General features: G+C 47.5%; 1 protein-coding gene across 1 annotated transcript in view; it reads left to right on the forward strand.

Annotated features, from left to right (window-relative positions):
* Positions 1–18,934, forward strand: part of CLIP2 (CAP-Gly domain containing linker protein 2) — an 88,339-nt gene that overhangs the window by 14,168 nt on the left and 55,237 nt on the right. Inside the window, exon 2 of the mRNA XM_026063734.1 lies at positions 3,442–3,662. Coding sequence (XP_025919519.1) covers positions 3,551–3,662 — 112 coding nt within the window. The 5' untranslated portion in view covers positions 3,442–3,550. The remainder of the gene's footprint in view (positions 1–3,441; positions 3,663–18,934) is intronic.

The following is an 18,934-nucleotide window of genomic DNA, read 5'->3' on the forward strand; positions in this document are numbered from 1 at the left end:
GATCACGTTTCTGTAACTTATAGCTTGCACAAATGATATTGCAAATAAGAAAGAGAAAATGGCTCATGCGTTTCTTATCTGTTACATGCAGCAACATTTTTTTGTGTTCAGCATCTACTGCTGGAAACAGATGTTTTCAGAAGGGCTCTGCTAGTGGAGGCTGTTGGGATGCTCAAGGTACCTCAAAGCTGTGCGGTACAGGAGCTCAGAACAAGTTGTTATCTCTAAGGGAGCAGGACAGTGCCCTGTGGAGATACTGGCCCATGTCCCAGATCTAGGATCTTTCTGCAACACCAAAGCTGCACCACTTGGTTGGGAGCTAATGTGGGACTTGAATAGCTCTGGGCAGTGCTGCTCTGGGTGGTGAAGGTGTCCTAATGGTGTAATTGGGAAGAGCTCCATGACCAGCACTCAGAGCTTCCTGAAAATCTGCTCCTATATTTTTATGTTGAAGTGGGGGAGAAGCTTTATGAATGCCTGGCCCTAGCAGTATGCACAGACTTCTTTTAAAAATTGCCCAGATATTTTCTTTTATATATGTATTTCTAACAAGTTGTGTTTGTAGTAAAGAAACTTTGAGTTCATTCTTGTTTCCTTGTGTGATATAAGGCATGTGCAGGTATATGCTAAGGCATTCGTCCCTGTTTCCAGGCTTTGATCAATCTGTGGCTATTAGAGATCAAAATGAAACTTTTCAGACGTGAGTTAACCCATATCGGACCTTTTTATGAATGAACGTGTAGTGGGCGTAACTGGGCACAGGATATTTGGGTGTGATGTGGGGTGGCACTTCAGAAGTTCTTTGAATATAATGTGTGGCATGGGGCCTCTGGTGAGTGTGGCAGTGCACTATGTATGGTCATTGTATGCTGGAATAAAGGAAGCTATCGGCTTGGTGGGCAGCTTAATTAGCAGCCCTTGGCATTCATTTGTTCTTCAGCATCAGTGTCTTGAAAGCAAATGCATTTGCATAAAGGTTTCTGGCAGAAATTCTTGTGCAGTCACAGTGCACTTCCTCTTACCTCTCTCTCTCCCTGCTTAAAAATAAAATCCAGTCATCCTGAGAAGGAGCAGAACAATATCCTGTGACCTGTGTGGCCAGCTGAACTTCAGGAATAATGGATAGCTGAGGGAGAATGAACTAAAAACTGCTGTCCCTTTGTAGATAAGCAGCAAAATAGAGTAACAGGCTAAATTAATTGTCTTCCTAAAGTTTGGTTCTTGCTGCAAGTCTCTGGATCAAGAGACTCCCTCTATCAGAGGACTGCAGAACTGTAAGATCTCTTCTCCCTCCCACCCTGCTTAAAATTCTTCTCTTCTCCTGTCTTATCCTTTCCCCCTAATGTGAGCCTGACTCATGGGTGTGGGTTCAGCCAGCCATTGTGTTTTATCGGGAAGAATTGGCATCCCCAGCCTTTTTTGCCCAAGTACAGCAACAAGCCCTGTAGCTGAAAGGTGGGAACAGGCAATGAGATGTGCAGAGCGAGGCGTAAGGGTGTATTGTAAAAAAAAAAAAAAAAACCTTCAGGCTGAAGGTGATAGAGGGTGGGCGAGATCTGCTGGAGCTTGATGTGCGCTCTCAGGAGAAGAGTCAGAAATCAAGTTGCCGTGTAAAATCAAAACTAGCCTTAGGCGAAATGTATCACCGGGAGTGGGGACGAGGGAGGGCGGAAGGTGTTCAATGATCAGCCTGGTTACACTCCTAGCTGTAAAGCCAAAGCTTCTCATTTCCAGATTGTCATTTGTCTCCCTGATTTATGCTAAATAGGGCTGGACATTGCAGGCAGCCTCAAGTCCAGCTCTGTGACAGCACCTGGTCCTCGCTGGCTGAAACACAGGAAGACTGTTTTCTCTCTTCTTTATCAAGAACTGGTTGCTCTTGTTCGTTGTTTCTGCTGCTGGTGATGTGATCTGAGAATCCAGCTTCTTACAAACAGCCCTGGCTTCTGCGCGAGATAAATCCTCCCCAGATGCTGCAGTCTGTAGGTACTTGAAGCCATCCCAGTTCTTGGGAGCACCTTTTTGGGGGAGAGTTTGGGGGGAGGAAGAGACAGGGCTCAAACCCTTGGGTTTTCACTGGGGCTCTCTCCCCAGTCTCCACCTTCTTCTGGTCCCTCCTTCCTTTGTGTCTAAGCTGGTGTGGGACGACTGACTCAGTTGCTGAAACAGTTCTTGGTGTCTCAGATATTTGTGAGCCCTCAGGAATACAGTTTTGGAATTCTCCTTGTGGTTTTCCCTCCTCTGTGTCTGCCTGCAGCTTTCCCTGGAGCACTGCCAGCCTGCCCGAGCTCTGATCCAGCCTGTGTTGAAATCCTTACTCATGCCTTAATCACTTCCTGTCCTGCTATTGCAGTTCCCCCCTCGCAGCATCTGCAAGTCTTTGCTATGCTAATTCTCTTGAGTGCTGCATGCAGCAGTTTGTCTCCTTCCTTGGCCTAGGAAGCAGACCTGGATATCCTCCCATCTTCTAGCTGTTCCTTGGGGCTCTCTTCTTCCAGCTCCCTTTGCCCTTTATGTCAGCACTGTCCCTGGCTCGCTTTGCGGCCACCTTCTTCCATCCACATCCCAGTCTGCTCAGTCAAGCCAACCTTAGTTTCTTTTTGGCTGATAGTCTCAATGTTTTTGATTCTCTTTGTCATCAGCAATGTTTTTGCTCTTTTTGAGCCACTTAGTCATTTCCTTTCTTTTATTTTTCTTTTTTGTTATAAGACTTTTTGCTTGAGGAGTTGTGCGCTAGTTAATGCAACATGCTCGCAAGGAATTTGGCGGTTTTATTCCTTTGGCCTACCAGGAGGGGACTGGCATAGGGAAGTGTTAAGCGACTTCACTAAGGAGTTGTTGGTAAAGCCATGCTTAGATTTCAGAAAGTTGTTTTTCAGTCTTATCGCAAATCCATGGGATCAGATGCCCTTTTTTCTGCAGTAAGGAAAGGAGCTGAAAGCCCCATCTCAGACACTGGCTACGTCTTGCTCCTATCCATTTGAAAAGGCTGCCCTGAAGTCTTGTGAAAATGGGGACCTGCAATAAAACCCAAGTGATAAGGGTCGTAGTATGCCTTTGGTGAAGGCCATGACAATGCTTTCACAGAGCGGTGGAACTGGGTCTTGACTGCATGAACTGAACCTTTAGAGCTTAAAACAAATCAACAATTTAATCACTTAAATTCCAAACTGAGTTTAAATTTTTATTTGGTGGTTTTGGGAGATGTCAGCTTTGATCCAGAGTCAAAGTGAGACTTCTGTGTCAGGGAACAAGAATGTGACATTAAAATAGGAGACAGGAAATTGTCACTGTGGTTTTACCAGTGCAGAAAAGAAAGATTAAGGCGGCTGGCCTGACTCTTAGGGATCTGACTGGAGAGCTGGGCACTGCTTTCTGGAAGCTGGTTCAGTGTGCTCACAGCCTGTTCTGATTTCCTCATGCTCTTTTCTCCTCTTCCAGGTCTGTGACGATGGAAGAAAGGGTCCATCATCGAGAAGCCTGAACAGTGATACCAGGACTGCTCTTCAACACCGGCCGTTACTAGCCTGAGATACAGGAGACAGCAAACATGCTGAAGCCAAGTGGACTTAAAATCCCCGGCAGGGCAGGAAAGCACTCCAGCCCGGTGGGACGGGCATCAGGGACAGCTGCAGCTGCGGTCACCACTAGTTCAAAAGAAGGTAAGAACGTGATTCAGCAGGGGCATGAGCTGACCCAGGTGATTACCTGATTTAAAGGGAAAAGGTCCAATGGTGCCAGTGTTCAGCAGGGTGTGAAATTCCCCATCTGTAAGTAGATTGACCATGAGCATGGATCAAAGCAAGTGTAATGGGGTGAATAAATGGCCTCTCTTCCAACTAATACACAAAACAGGTTGTGGAGTGGGTGGAAGACAGATGGATCCTCCGGTGTTTACTGCTGATAGAGGGAGGTGCTACCTCCTGTTCCACTTGCTCACATGCCTGCAGTTGCTCTAGCAATTGGACCTGTGAGCAAACCGTGGGATTGCTAGATGCATAGCCCCCAACCCAACCCTGACCTGTGGACAGAATTAGAGTTGACAATGTGGTGTTTGGGGGGGTGGTGGGGGGGGGAGGTGTTTTTGCCTAAATGTGGTGTCCTTTTCATACAACTGCAAGACATTCAGGGAGGGAAGTGTGAATATATATGCATTAACATTTGAAGGGCTGGTGATAATTAGGTAAATGGGAGCCTCACCTGTGACCACCTTAAACACCTTCCTATAGCCATCTCTTTGGGCCTGCGATGATGCAAGAATGAGAACCAGGCACTTAATGATTTGTCCTGTGCTGATTATCTCAAATTAGTGCATTTTTTTAGGCAGATTATCACTTAGAAAAAAGGCTTTTCTCTTAGTTTTTGGGAAAAAGCATCAGGGTGAGGTATATCCTGTGAATCAGTTGTACATTCTCTATACTACATTGGAAACTTTTCTCTTGAACATTGCTGACTTTCTCTTAATCTGTCCTGTGTCTCTAGTTCCATGCTAATCTATGCCACTACCCACATGCCTCATTATCTTGCTCTGTTTCATCCCCAGTAATAGATAGTATTTGGCAGAAGCAGAAAGGCCTTGTGCCGGCATGGCAGTATTTCTAGCACAGGGATAATGCTGCACAATGATTGTCTCTGTCACATTAAGACAAATTATTCTGTGATAAAGATATTGCAAAAAAGAGTCACCAGATGATGCTGCCTCTTGTGAGGATGATACAGAGGTGTTAGTTATGTGAGGGGGGTGTGCGGGGGGAACCCTCTGTGAAGTTTCCATTGCACTGGGAAATGCGTGCTTGTCCCATGAACTCCCTCCATGCTCAGGTTCAGATGCTGCCTGTGCAAAGGACATCCACGTACAGACCCCTTGGCTGCACTTCTCTATTATATGTCAGTAGGTCTGGCTTGCTCACAGGCTTCTTCAGCTCAGCTGTCCCCTCTTCCAGGGACTAAGTGTGTCTATCGTCTCTTCTACTCTGTAAATTCTTTCCTTGAACAATATTGTGAAAACCTTATGTTTTAACTCGCTTTCTTGCACATGTGTGAGTCTTTCTGAGGGGCCAGTCACCATGTGAGATGATGGGCTGAACTCCAAATGTTTCAGTGTCAGATGGCGTTGTGGGGAGTGGAGCATCACTGATCTTCCTCAGCTGAGAACTTGGCCCTGGATGTTGAGAAAAACATTTGAATTGAGCTCTTCTATGTTTGAGTAGTTTTCAGTATTAGAAAGTCACTTAATTTAGCATCTAAATCAAAGATATTAAAAGCTTTCTTATCTCTTTACTCAGAGGGAAGCACAAACTGACAGAGGAAATTCAGGATAGGGTTTATAAACTTGTTTATTTTGAAGTTATCTCTTAGTCCCATTGCACTTCCCCGTTGTTTCTCCTAGCACCTAGCTGTGATTGAATGAACCTGAAGAACTCCAGTGAAGTGACTTTTTAGCTACCAGTTGCAAATCTCAAGGCACTTTGTGCTGGATTTATGATTGCATCTGTGGCATGGAGCTATTTGCAGGCGATTTTTTTTAATCGTAAATGGAACTGGGGGGGGAAAGATCCCAGGCCTGTCTTCCCTTGTGAGGCTTTGCACAGAGGCGTTTTGGCAAACGCGGTCGGAGCATGTGTTGCGGTATGAAAGAGTTAGTCAACGCTGACAGTCAGCCCGGCGGTCCCATGCAGGCATTCGGCTGAATGCGGCGCTTGTTTGGAGCCGCTTTGTGCCTTGTTCAGCTACAGCCATCCGTCACTGTGATGGACGGTCAGCGAAGGCAGCCAAGCGCAGGCAGAATCCGCGCCCAAGCTGACTTTGACCTTTGCCTGAGAAGCTCTTAAACAAGTTTTATTCCCGGAAAGATGGGTGTGTGGAGAAAGGGGGGAAGTCTCAGGATGCTGGGTTGGTACCGTGTGACAGTCTGAACCGAGAAGGTGATGGAGGGAGGTGGTGTCGTGGTGGTCTGGTGTCTGTAGCTCCCGGAGCGCTCGGACCGCCGGTGGCGTTGGCTGTCGTTCCGGTGTCACGAGCCACAATGCTGCTCCTCTGCAGATCCGCACAGACAGCGCTCTGCCCGTCTTGGGGTTGTGCCGAGGGCTTCGCGTGGCCACACAGGAATCGCAGCGTTGCCAAAACAGTCGCAGCACAGAACCGCCCTGCCTGGGAGGTGGGGACGGAGCACAACAGGACCATTTACCCAGTGCCTGCTCGGTGGACGGCTGTGACAGAGCTCGTAGCATCGTCCCTGGGCCTCGTTCTGCGGCGCGCCGCTCGCTCTTACGGCATCCCGCACAGCCGCTGTTCTCATGTGCGTGCAGGGCTTGTGCCTTCTCCCCTCCTGCGGCACGCTCCTCCGGCCCGGCCAGCCCCCCGCTGCCTCCCGTTCCTCTCCTTTCTAACGGTACCCTAAAGCGATGAGCCAAGCGTGCATCCCCAAATCCTGCTGACTGCCTGGGTGTCTCCGCTGAGAGCAGCACGTTTGTGCTGGCCATAGCGCAGATGATGAAGGGATTCAGCCACTGTGGGGGAAAACCACAGGAGGAAATACTCGCTCTCCTGTCAAAGTGTTCTCTCTACTTCATGGCCAAGCATCCACGTCCCTAAAATCCTAACCACAGCAGACATAAACTTTGAGGGTAGCTGTGGCCAAAGGATTGGTGGTGGCTAGTCCTGGCGGCTGGATTACGATACCTTTCCTGGAACTGGTCAGGGCACATTAGGAGGGAGGTCTCCCCCTGTTCCCGCTCCGCTGTCTTGCTTGCCTGCATCCCCTCGCCCTGTGGCCTCCGAGTGCGTTGCTGGAGTTAATTCAGGGCAGCACTGGTAGCTGCTCACGAGGAGGTAACCGTACCCCGGTCTGACTAGCTCTGGTAATGCGGAGTTGGCGTTGAGCGCCCTTCCCGGTGTTGCAGTGTTGGGGCCCTTCTAAGGGTGGGGATGGAGAGGTTGAAAATGCCATATTCACTTCAGACATATAAAGGAAGAAAAATCAAAGAGCTTTTTCTGGTTTTCTTCCCTTTCCTTTTACTGTCCAGGAAAACACAGCAGAGACGCTGGGTCTTTGCTGGGACAGAAGGATCATATACCAAATCCTGTACTAAACTTTATATCAGATCTTAAAAAGCTACATGAAAGAAGCTGCGTGTGAGGCATTTGAGGAGCCCTGCAGAAACCATGAGCTCTGCTCTTGGCTGTCTTTGAACGTTTGCACGGGGTCTGTGAACTGTTTCCATAAATAGTGTTTCGTGGGAGTCAGTGAGGAGTTGCCTGACGCCAGGGGGATCTGAGAATACTGGATTTTTCTGAACTCACGTGTTGCTTCTCCATGATCTGCCTCTTACCAGAAGTGTGTGCCAAAAGGGACTTTGATTTTCTTAGGTGTTTGGTGACCCAGCTGAGCCCTGCAGCTTGGTGGAAGATATCCAGTGTGTTTTGGATTACATTGCTGTATTTGAATTCACTACCTTTGGGGAGGATGGAAGTCTCCAAAACTTGAAATGCAGTTACAAAAGAAAGGCATGCATCTAATGAGGTGCAGGATTAAAATGCAGTGGTGTGCAGTCTGTTGGCTCTTTGATGTCTCTTGGTTGTGGTAGCCAAGGGCCAGCTCAGAAAGACCCCACCTCTAGGCTGTGCCTTCCAGATTGGGTGCTTTCTCCGGTTGTACCTGAGTGTTGTCAGAAAGCCATTAGATGCCAATGAATCTTCTAAGCAGTTTCCGCTTGGAAACCTTCACCTTTTCTTCACCTTCCCATAAACTGATCAGTCTTGTCTGCAAGAGTGCAAGTGAGGCGTGTTTTGTTCTTAGTCTGGAGTACGCAAAGATGCTTTGATTTTTGTCTTTCTCTTTTTTCCAATACTCTGTTTGCATTCTTTAGAAGGTCAAGCATCTTGCGGTCTCATCTGACTTTCCTTTCCCAGGCAAGGTAGATGTACCGTGTGAAACACTTCTGTGTCCTCCTGACAACTCACATATTATGTAACAAAGATGATTGATACAGATTCAAAATGTGTGTGTATACAAAATGGGGCTGTGTGTGTGTGTGTGTATATATATATATATATGTATTTTTTTCCTGCAATCCACAGATGACTTTGGGTTTCCATAGAGACCAAATATGATGTAGTTGTAGCACGTGTGACACACTAGCTCGGTGTATCCGACTTGTTTGCTCCGAGAGCTGTTGCTCAGAGCTCCGGTTTCTTACCAGCTCGCTGAGTTGTCCTCTCTCTATGAACTTGGTTGGTGTGGAGCGCTGTTGTGTCTCCCACCTGAGCTGGCGCTTTGAGATGTGTGAGGTGTCAGGGTTTTTGTGGTGGTATTTTGGGCGCTGTGTGTGTGAAGCGGAGCGGGGATGAGGTTTTCACTGAAAGTCGGTGGAGACAAGCACCTGACTTGGATTCTCTGAAATGCCGGCCTCGATGAGCCGTGTCCACGCCGACTCCCCTGTCCCATTCTCTCCCTTAAGGCTGGAACAACAGGGGGAAAAAAAAAAGTTCTGCTTCTTTTTGGTGACTTTTTTTCCTTAAAATCCGACTGAAAATCCCTCTCTAGCTGTCTCGGGAGAGGATTTCCCGCAAATGCTCTGGCTTGTTTCCCGTACTTTAAGAAAGCTCCTGCCCTCGGTCCTGTGTGCAAGAGGTTTCTGTGCAAAAGATGGGGGTCCTTGGGAAAGGGCTTGAGATGACGCCTGGATTTCTTGTAACTTAAAAAGCTCCTGTCTTGGTTTCTTTCCCAACCCCCTCCTGGAAAAGCTTGTCCTTGCCTGGAGCTGCAAGATGGAGAGGGAATAGCAGCAGTGATGAATGGGGCCACACAGCTCTCCCAGCTGCTGGAACAGGTGAAAGCCGCTGGGAAGGGAAGCGTTCGCGTTTCGGCGTGTTTTCGTCTGCTCAGGGCAGCACTGGAGTAACTTGGTTAGAGGAGAAAGTCTTCTCGTTTCATACTGCGTTTTCCTGTTGGCTGGCTGCTGGCTTCATTTCCAGAGCTTTTTATGGTCCTTAAATCTTCTCTTCGATTAAAGAATTTTGGCAAAAGAGGGAAAACTAGTATTTGCAGACAGAGCTGCGTAATGCTGGGGACTTCAATGTTGCAGGCAAAGGAGCCCAAACCTGTTTCATTTGCTGCAAGCCTTCAAGAGGTCTAGTCTGAACCCAGCCTAGATTTGAAGTTTTACAGATGGATCCCGTCTTTCTGAATGGGCAGATGCAAATATCTGACCTGAATATCATATTTAGGCATGTCTACTGGGTATCAAAACTGTTTTTCAGCTGGTGCCCAATATTATTGCCAAAAACTGTACTTCAATAGTTAAGCTGCCCAAGAGCTTTGCCAGGAGCCAGGGAAGGCCTTCTAATCTTCATATAAATGCATGTACATTTGTTTTTTCCTTAGAAAATAATGCACAGGACCATTAATATTTCCTGGCATTGGATTCAACTTTATAAATGTTGCTTGCTTTTGTTCACTAAAAATAAAAGCTAAGCGGACTGCAGCACTCACAAGGTCATTAAAGAGCAATAGATGACTGGCTCACTGGAGTAAATAAGTTGCAGTGAGGGTTTTATAAGCTTCAGCTGTGCTAGTTATGGGGTAGTTGGTTGCGCTTGGCTTCTGGTTCCTAATCGTCTTGGGCGGATTGTGTAATGGGGACCAGATACCGCTGTCTCGCACCCGTTCTGTGCTTGGTGTGTGCTGAATTGGGTCTCCTAGATGATTTCTTAGTGACAGATGCCACCAGCATCCTACTGGGAAGATGAGCTTTCCGCTCTTCAGCGGCAGCTGGGATGGGTTTGCTGGTGAAGCTGGATGCAGTTTATGTTGGGCGGGATGCGTGACCAGAGCTGCTGGGCTGTTGGAGCTGTTGCTCCAGCCTCTTTGAGGACCTTGCTGCCAACCACCCCTCGGTCCTGAGCATGAAGCAGAAAGGCCAACAGAGAGGGCTGGGCAGGTTGGACTCCCTGGGTTACGTTCTAGCTTCCTCTTTGCATTTAAAAAAAGGTTTCCTGTAGAATTTGTGTAGCGTGATCTTTCTACTGAGGTTGAATCAAACTTTGAGCCTTCTGGGAGAAGGGAATCTTTAAAAAAATATATATATATGTGTGTGTGTATATATATAAATTTAAGATTAATATTTCATACACACAAATATAAATATATATAACTTTTTGTGTATATAATATATACTTTTTTCTTCCGATTTGTTTTCTACAAATGCAACCAGCTTTGGAGGCTTTCTTCTGCTTTCAGAGACTTGGCATTTCTGTATGCAAAGAAACTGGTCTTTGCATAAGTCTAGGCTCTATCACCATTAATGAGCTACACGTGCATGAATTCTGCCTGAGGAGCAGTCTCATCACCGCGTTAGCTCCTCTCTAGGATTACTGTCTTATTCTTACCTTCCTCAGTGTGAAATCTTCATTCCTTGTCATTTATCTGCAGGAGGATTAACAGCAATATACTGGTAAATTAAGTTGGAAATAAGTTGTTTGCCCCCTAAAGATTCTCAGGCTTTTGTTGGAGTGAATTGGACACATAGCAGTAAGAAGTGATTTTTTGTTGCCTCTAGGTTTATTTTTGCAATAAAATGGATAGAGGGAATAAGTCCTTGATAAGGAATTTATGCCTAGGTAATAAGAGATGGCTTGGGTAGCTTATTCTTAGGTAATTGGTGATACTTTAGCACTGTTTCAGCATAAGGAGTTTTTTGTTTTTGTTTTGTTTTTCTTAAGCTGCAAGAAAGTGCTGAGGCTGCCTGGTTTTGTATCAATCTATTTATTTGGAAGTGAGAATTAATATGAAAGACACTAAACTACTGTTTTGTCTGAAACAAAAGAAATGGGACTGCAGTGTCCGGAGCTGTTGATTGACTGGCACGGACACAGGGAGCTAATTCTTGTCTGCACAAAGGCTTGTGGCTCTGGATTAATATTAACTTGGGGTGTTGTGTGCTCACAAATTGAGAGAAAAGACCCCACGCCATGGGGCCAGAGGCTGCTATTACTTCTAGCAAACATTTGTCTTTGCCGTTTTGCTTCAGGCCTCACGGAGCGATCAGCATCGTCAGCTCTCGGACCTAAGTCTTGTCCTCAATTAAATCCATGCTGCAAGCGTGAGTGGATATTCCTTGAGTTTGGTTAGCAATCGTTACTGAAACTGCGTCGTCAGTGTGTGTGAAGTTTGATCAGGCCTTGCTTTATCATAGTGGGTCTGTCGGGCGGTTTCCACGGCATCTCTAGCTGCTAGGGAAATTGGGAGGACAAGGTACCGAGGAGCATCGTTCAAGACCAAGTGCCCGACTACTGCAATATCAACAGATTATTTAACAATTGGTAGAAACAGCTACAGTATCCGCTTACACGCAGGTGATCATCTGTTCAAGAAGTTATTGAATATCTGAAGGAAAATAAGAGTGCATTTCCAAGGGCTGCACAGAGGAAAAACTGCTAATGAGTTACTGATTTGCTAATTTACGACCCAAGAGAAATATTTTTGCTGCCAAGTGTGTTTGAAAGGTTGTTTGGTAATGGATTATGGCATACTTCTAAAACATTTTTTACCTTTGTGTTCAACAACTTAATGAGAGTGTTTGTAGGGCAGGAAGAGGCAGGTGCCTTCCAGTATGTTGCTCTACCATCAGTGCAGCTTTCTTCCCCCTTCCCCAATAACGTTTATTCCCGTGGTTCGGGTAGTGCTGTGTTCCCACGCTGTCAGCCATGGACGTCTGTTCCGCAGCAGCAAACCTGAGCCTCCTGGTTGGCGTGGAGCTGTGCAGCCTGGCTGGCAAAGCAGGCTGGTGTCCGCGTGCCTTGAGAGCCCACGGGCAGGTACGAGTTAACGCTCCCTTCTGCTCTTCGTACAGCAGTTCTGCTTGGGAGTCCAGCTGTTCGGACAGATGTACAGCTAAAATGGAAAAGTAAGGTCAGAAGGGAGCTGTGATGGCTGATGGTCGGTGTAGCTAAGGTGTGGGCAAGGGCAGCATCCCCTGGAAAGGCTTTTGTGAGAGCTCATTAGAGCTGAGCATGTCCGTTCTCCTCCCCCTGTCATTATCGTGGGGTGACTGAAGTGGCCTGCGTGTCGGTCATGTGGCTCTGCGTAAGTCCACCCGCTCGCGGGCAGCGTTCTCGGGAGACTTGGCATATTTGCCTCTAATCCCGGCGGCAGATCCAGAAGCCAAATGGGTTTTGGCGTGACAGTGGACCGACTGTTTGACTATTTGCATAGGACTTGCATTCAGTTCACACGTCCCTTCCACGAGCCGCTCTGTCTGCCGTCCTGCAATCTGGAATACGTTTTGTACCGCGTCTTTGTGCGTGGCGGTGGTGGTTCTCCCCCCGATTCAGTTTCCTCACTTGAAGAGGGGGAGAGAGTCTTTGGCAAGATTCCTCCTCCAAAGAGAGGTGACTTGATGCATTCCAAGCAATATAAAAGGGTATTGAATCACTCTTGATCTAATTGGCTTCACAGATGACATCCAGAGACAACTGGGAGCCTGATTTTAATTGTCTTAATCATTAGATGCTCTTAGCAGGATTTGATATAGTTAATCCTTAATATTCAGTGCACTCATTGTAGAATTGGATGCATGAAGAAGAACTGAAGGCATATGGAGGTCAGACACCCTCCTGCTCTCTCTGTCTGTAGCTCCTCACAGAGCAGCAGGGAAAGAAAATCTGCTTCCCACAGATGTTCAGCTTATGGTGGTTTGAATATAATGAACCAAATCCTATTCAGCCTGGCTGGTGTAAGTGCAGTAACATCAGTGCGCTTACAGCTACGGCCGTGGAAGTAAGGGTGCAGCTTTGGGGCAGAATCTGTTCCTGCATATTCTGCCTTGAACAATTGAACTAATCCTGCAAGAGCAGATTAATCATTAGAAGCCTTAGCCAATATTCATTGAAATCAAAAACGCATAAAACTGGTCATCTGATGAAGTTTTGAAGTGGATTAAGAGGGCGCTGTTGTTTTACAGGTGACCTCCTCAAACCAGTAAGCTCTAGGGGGACTGGGAGAACGCTGGGTGCTCGTGGGGAGTCGGGGTGGTACCTCGGGGGACCGGGCACCGCAACTCGACCAGCGGAGCCCGGTCATCTCTCGCTCGGTCTGGCTGTTCTCCCCTTCCGCCTCATGCCCCAGCACTTGTGTCCTGGAAGGGTATGAAGGATCATTTCATGTGGTTGCTGAGACATTAAAGCTGTTTGGGTTGAGATACCTGCTGTGGGTTTGGATTTTTAGGGGTTTTTTTTTGCTTCCCCCACAAAAAAAGGGATGTCTGCTGCAAATAAGTACTTGTTTCTGAAAGCAGTGCCTGTTCATGTACAACTCATTACCTTTTGATTTGGATACTTAGCTGTTTAAGCCAGATATTTGGGATAAAGTAGATGATGTTAATCTGCTTTCAAAAATCCTTTTTATTAGATTAGGCGAAACAAAAATAACCAGACAAATTCTGCACTCTGCGTGCTGTGGATCTGTGTACAATCGGTCTATTGTGCGACCTTCGAGGGAGATGTATAGTCTGAGCTATCTGTGCACGGATGTATGGCTGCAAAAATAAATGCCTGATGAAGTAATGAATCAAAGCTGTGTTTCAGCGCAGTGCAGCCCTCGGGCTGTATACAAGTTTGTTTGGCAGTTAAGAGATGGTGGTCTCTGCCTCTCCTGCAGGTCCCCTGGGATCCTGGGGATACTGCAGAAGGCCTCTTGAAATGCCCCTCTTTCAGGCAAGTGAGACGGAGGATTCAAAGGAATGGCACAACTGCATTGGTGTAAGTGTTTCTACTGAAAATAAAGAAGTGACGAGCAAGACGGACAGCACGCTGCTTGCTTTTTATGCTGGTACCAGCCCAGTGGTTCAATTAACAGTGGCGTCGCTCTGCTGTCCTCCAGGATAGCTGGTTGCTCGAAAACAGGCCTCACTTAATATGCTGATTAGGGTCTAACCAAGTGCCTTCCTTTCCTATTACATGTTGGTTGTTGCATTTTTTTGCACTTTTCCCTCGAGAGAAGCTCTAAGACGGGGCATGAGAAAGTAGCCTGTAAGGCCACAGGCTGTGAGTTCCTGCAAAGGGAAACTGCTGTGAAGAACATGTTACTTATTCATCTTCAGCGCTAATGAGAGTTGGACCAGACCTTGCCCTAAGTGGAAGGGCTTGAATGGAAGCTGAATTTGGCTCCTCTGGGTGATGAGGCTCTACGTGCTCTCCAGCGGCTTGCAGGATCGCTCCCCGGACACCGTGGGATCGTTGTGCTGGGCTCCGCTAGCCCTCCAAGCATAACATCCTGGGGTGGCCTGAAGCACAGTGAGTGTTTGCTTAGTGAGAGAGAGGCTTTTGGGTTTTGTCTGAATTCTCGCGTGGCTCGCCTGTAGCGGTGGGATGTTTCCGTTCCGCATCCAGGCTGAGAAAGGCCCCACCGTGTCAGACTGGGAGAGCTGTGAGGCTGCAAGGGTTCAGCGCCGGAGCAGACATACGGCTTGAGGACGTGGGCTGTAGCTGATTGCTGAGTGCGAGCATGTGCTGCGTTTGAATATATGGGAGGCAGAGCTTGTCCAGGGGGTAGAGCCTTTGACTGGGGAATTACAGCGATTGCCAGTGGAAAAATGCCTGGCTGCTGGAGCTCACATTGCCTTCGTTTGACGTCAAGATATGATGGAGGAGTTTAGAGGCAGGTTTTGCCTCCCAGAGCTGTCACTGCCATCTGCAGTTGCAGGCTCAGGCAGTTAGTGCTCTGTTGGTGCTGGGTAGGTCTTTCCTATCTTAAGAGCTAGACATGTAGTGATAGGCCACGTAAATAACATCTTCCCTGCCCTTTCTCCCTTGGTTGATAGTAACTGCTCGTTCCTGCCTGCTGGGCCTCCAAAACATTTCCTATGAACAAGCATAAGTTTCTCTCTGAGCTTCTGATACTACCTTGCTCCGCTTTCCTCTGGCAGCAATGGAATTGGGCAAGGTTGGCCAAGTCCCGAAGGCTGCGAGACCATAGATCCTTGCTCTGATGTTGGTAAGGGAGTCTTTGGGGCTGGGGGAAGGCATGATTATTCTTGCTGTTCTTGTTTAACTGTGTTTGTTATCTGTTTGTAATGTAAGGAGGAAGTAATTGCTGTGCAAGTGGGACCAAAACCCAATGACAGAGTGAGCTGTTTCCCGCTACTGAAAACTAAAATGTCGAGGAATGAGAGCATGATAATACTAGAAAAGGAGTTTGTTAGTGTTTGGAGAGCTTGCTGTTCAGTATCTTTAGTTGGGCCAGGACAGTTTGGGGATATTAAACTCCTGGTCCTGCTTATCCCAATGGGAGCTGGCCAATATCTTCAGTAATTTTTCCAGCCCTTTTGAATCTGGAAACTGCGTGCACAAAATCAGTGTCTTTAATTTCTTTAAATTTGCTTTTGATTTCAGGGTGTTTGGATCACGTTTTTGAGCTCTTCATGCAAGTGGCCTAGAACTGTTTGGCTTTCAGTGAAAAACAGTAGCTTCATGTCACTGCATGATATTGCGTTAGCAGTATTTTTGGACAGAAGAGGGTTTGGTTAGTCCTTAGCCTCTGCATAGATGTTGTACAGCTGTGCGGGGTTTGTGGCTAGCTGTGAAAGCTTTGTTCTAGGATTTGGCTTGGACTGGTTGTTTTATATAGAGGACTTGTCATTAGAAAGATTAACAAGCAGAAGCTCGCGTGGAGAGGAGGACTGGGCAGCAATCCCCACGCGCGTTCAAGCAGCGCTCGCCGAGCAGTGCGCAGCTCCATCATCTCTTGCACACGGGAGAACGCAGCCGAGTCTCCTTGTCTTTCTCTATTGCGGCAGAGGCTGGTCTGTGCTGTTGAAGTGGAGTCATCTTGCCTTCAGCAGGGGGTTAACTTTTCGGGCAGTATGACCAGTTCATTACAGAAAGGGAAAGTAGGATGGATAATGCTCTGTTTTGGTAGGGTCTCTTTTTGTTTATGTTAAGTGATACCTGACTAGAGAAGTGCAGCAGGACAGCCTGGGCTGGCAAGGTTGATAACAGAAATACCTTCGGCTTTAGTTAGCGGTTCCCTTTTATCTAACAGGCTTCCGTGGCTCTTCAGTGCTGGTAAGGGTTAGGGTGGTCATGCTGTAAAAGATGTGCTGGGGCTCTTAGGCTCTCTCCCAGTCCGACTGACTGTAGAGAACTGCAGGGCTCATTGCATGGCCTTGTGTCTAGGAGCTTGCTTGAGAGATCAAACCAGCGCTTTGTGCGTTTCAAAAGATCAAGCTGCTTCTCAGCGATAGTAAATACTAAACACTGAACCTTAAATGCCCATTGATATGCGCATGAGTCTCAAGCTATGGATGAAAAACAGGACTCCTGTGACTAGATAGCAGCACTGTGGGTGAGAAAAGGGGGTTGATTATACAGCAGTTTGAGTGACACGGCCCTGCGCACAGCAGGACCTGCAGATGTAAGGAATTTCTGGATCCCCGCTCTTCACAGCGCCTGCTCCAGCTGCTGCCCCCTGCCACGTCCGATGCCATGATCTGGATTCATGATCTGGATTCCTGGGAGCATGGTCAGCTAATGAGCACTGAAGTGCCCCTCAGGCTGGGAGAGGCATATAAAGACCCTGGGGTGTTCCTGACTTAACTTCCAGCTCCTCAAATGCACCTCTGACTTGAATTAAATGGTGCTTTCAGGTTGAGCCACAGACATGTGGATCTCCAAAGTGCTGCTGGTCCCAAGCTGGTGATGTGGTAGGAGTGCAGGTATGAACTGCACAGCTCGGCTGTTGTCGTGCCAGGCAAAACGCGGCGCTACAGTACAGCTAATCCAATTTGAACAGGGTAGCCTGGGTCTACCCTGCTGCAAATACAGGTCCCAGACTTCTTGGCAGGGCACACTTACTAGAGATGGCCAAAATGGGGCATGTGGGAGAGGAAGGAGCTACTTTACTTGTCAAAGGTAAATGTCTCCAGCTGCATGGAAAAGAAGGTGATGGGAAGAGCTGACCAGATAGTCTGAGCACTGCTGTGATATAAAAGGGTTGAAACGCATGTTATGTAGCTGGGGTAAGTACGATGCCTGAAGGCAGTCTATGCCTACGTCAAAAATTGAACCAAGAGCGAGCCTAGTTCAAGTGATTTAGCCTTCCTTTCCCCGGATCGTTAGAGCTGCGGCCCTTCTGCTGCATGTGTCTGTCCAGGCGATGTCCAGGTAGTAAATAGCCCAAGTTATGTACATACGGCAGCATCTCCTTTGTCATGGTCCTTATGCAGACTTGGGGCCTTGAAACTGGTGATCCTCTGATCCAGCTCCAGTGCGATCATAACCTAAGAATTACTCTTGGGGGACCAAGCCAGGCTATTTTCTGGCACCTTTACTTCTAAATTGCACTGGTAGTGAGCTATCTCCATCATTTCTGCGCGACTAAGTCCATGGCCCTTCTGTGTACACCTGCTCGAGCAATGTGCTGCTTGGCTGGCTGCTCACTTCTTTCAGCTAATGTAGCTGGGCAGGAACGGCGGCAGAGGCCATCTGAGCGGTTTTTATGTGGGAGCGATGTCTGGGCAAAAGTCCTGCACTGAAGGCTGTGAAATTTCAAATTGAGTTCAAAACCCGGCTGCTTAATCCTTTTTCTGGTCAAGAGAAAGCGCTGTGCTTTGCTTGGCTGCTTTTTGCTGTGTTTGGTGCTCAAGATAAATTTGTCCGGTTCAGACCGCTCCTCTCTCTGTGCTAGCGCCAGCGCTCTGCCTGGGAAATCATTTATAAACGTCTCATTAAAGACCTGTGTCTGCCCCTTTTCTTTCTTTTTGTCGTCGGATCGGCTTACTGAGAGCAGCTGTCCTCGCTTCCGTAACAGCAGCCCCCCTAAACCCTGCTTGTGACTTACCAAATTCCCACAGCCTACGGGATCGCGGACAACTGTGCGTGTGTGTGTGAGCCGGGGTTGCAGCCATGGCGGGTCTAGGCTGAGCTCATTCCAAAGCTTTTTTTTTTGTGTGTGCCTGTTTCAAAAGAGGAGACTTTAAGAAGTTAGCTTTGTGCTAGATTAAAAAGCAGCAGAACATATGGCGTGGTTGCAGTGGCGCAGCCGGGGAGAGGGAGAGAACGCGAGTGCGTGCCGTTGACTCGTGAGCACGTTTCTCGGTGGTCTGCGGTTCGTCGTTTGGGCTGTGGAAGGAAGCTCCCTGCACGCGGTCCGAGCCCTCCCTGTAAGTGCATCTTCCCCCAGTTGCTGTTCTCGCTCTCGGAGCTGTCTTACGGGCTACCGCAGTACTGTGCTGCCCCGGGGTGTTTTCCAGTGCTCCTTTCTGTTCTTCAGTGCTCTAGTTGCAATGGTCTGAGCCAGGTGACTCCGTTTGGACATGGAGGGGGGGAAACATATCGAATCTTTACAGCTAAGGGCTTGTTTAAATGGGAAAACATACCCTCTAGCTAAAATAAGCTATACTGAACGATGCTTCCAAGTGAAGCGTTCGATAGTTGAAGTGATTTTGTTGTTGTTTAATTAAGAATAAAGTCTGTATTATTCAGCCTTATACCAGGGATTGCTTTGGCATAGCCCTAGCTTTTCAAAAGGGGCCTGTGACTTATTTCCAGAGGCTGAGGTCTGGTGTAGGGTGGGAAGGCAGGCATGAGGGCTCGATTCTTTCTGTCAAACTTAGAGCACCCTTAGCTTGGGGGGCTTTTTCATTATTTTCCAGGAAAGCAGGGTACCACCCCAAAGGTGTGATAGACAGGCCCTGTTTTCAGACTGGAAAATGTTGAATTGCATTTTGAGGCATGAATGATGAAAGAATGTACTTATGGTTTTAAAATAATAATAATGTGAAAACTAAAGGCTATAATTTTGGGATGAATAGATCCATCCATATGTTGTGAGTCAATTATCCCCCAGTGAAAGATCTTACTCATTTTCTGCTAGTCACTCACCTCTCTCCTGCCCTGTGCTGCCAAAGTCTATCCGCTTTGCGTATGTTGTTGAATA

Source organism: Apteryx rowi, unplaced genomic scaffold (genome assembly GCF_003343035.1).
Source record: "Apteryx rowi isolate R43461 unplaced genomic scaffold, aptRow1 scaffold_20, whole genome shotgun sequence".
Lineage (NCBI taxonomy): Eukaryota > Metazoa > Chordata > Aves > Apterygiformes > Apterygidae > Apteryx > Apteryx rowi.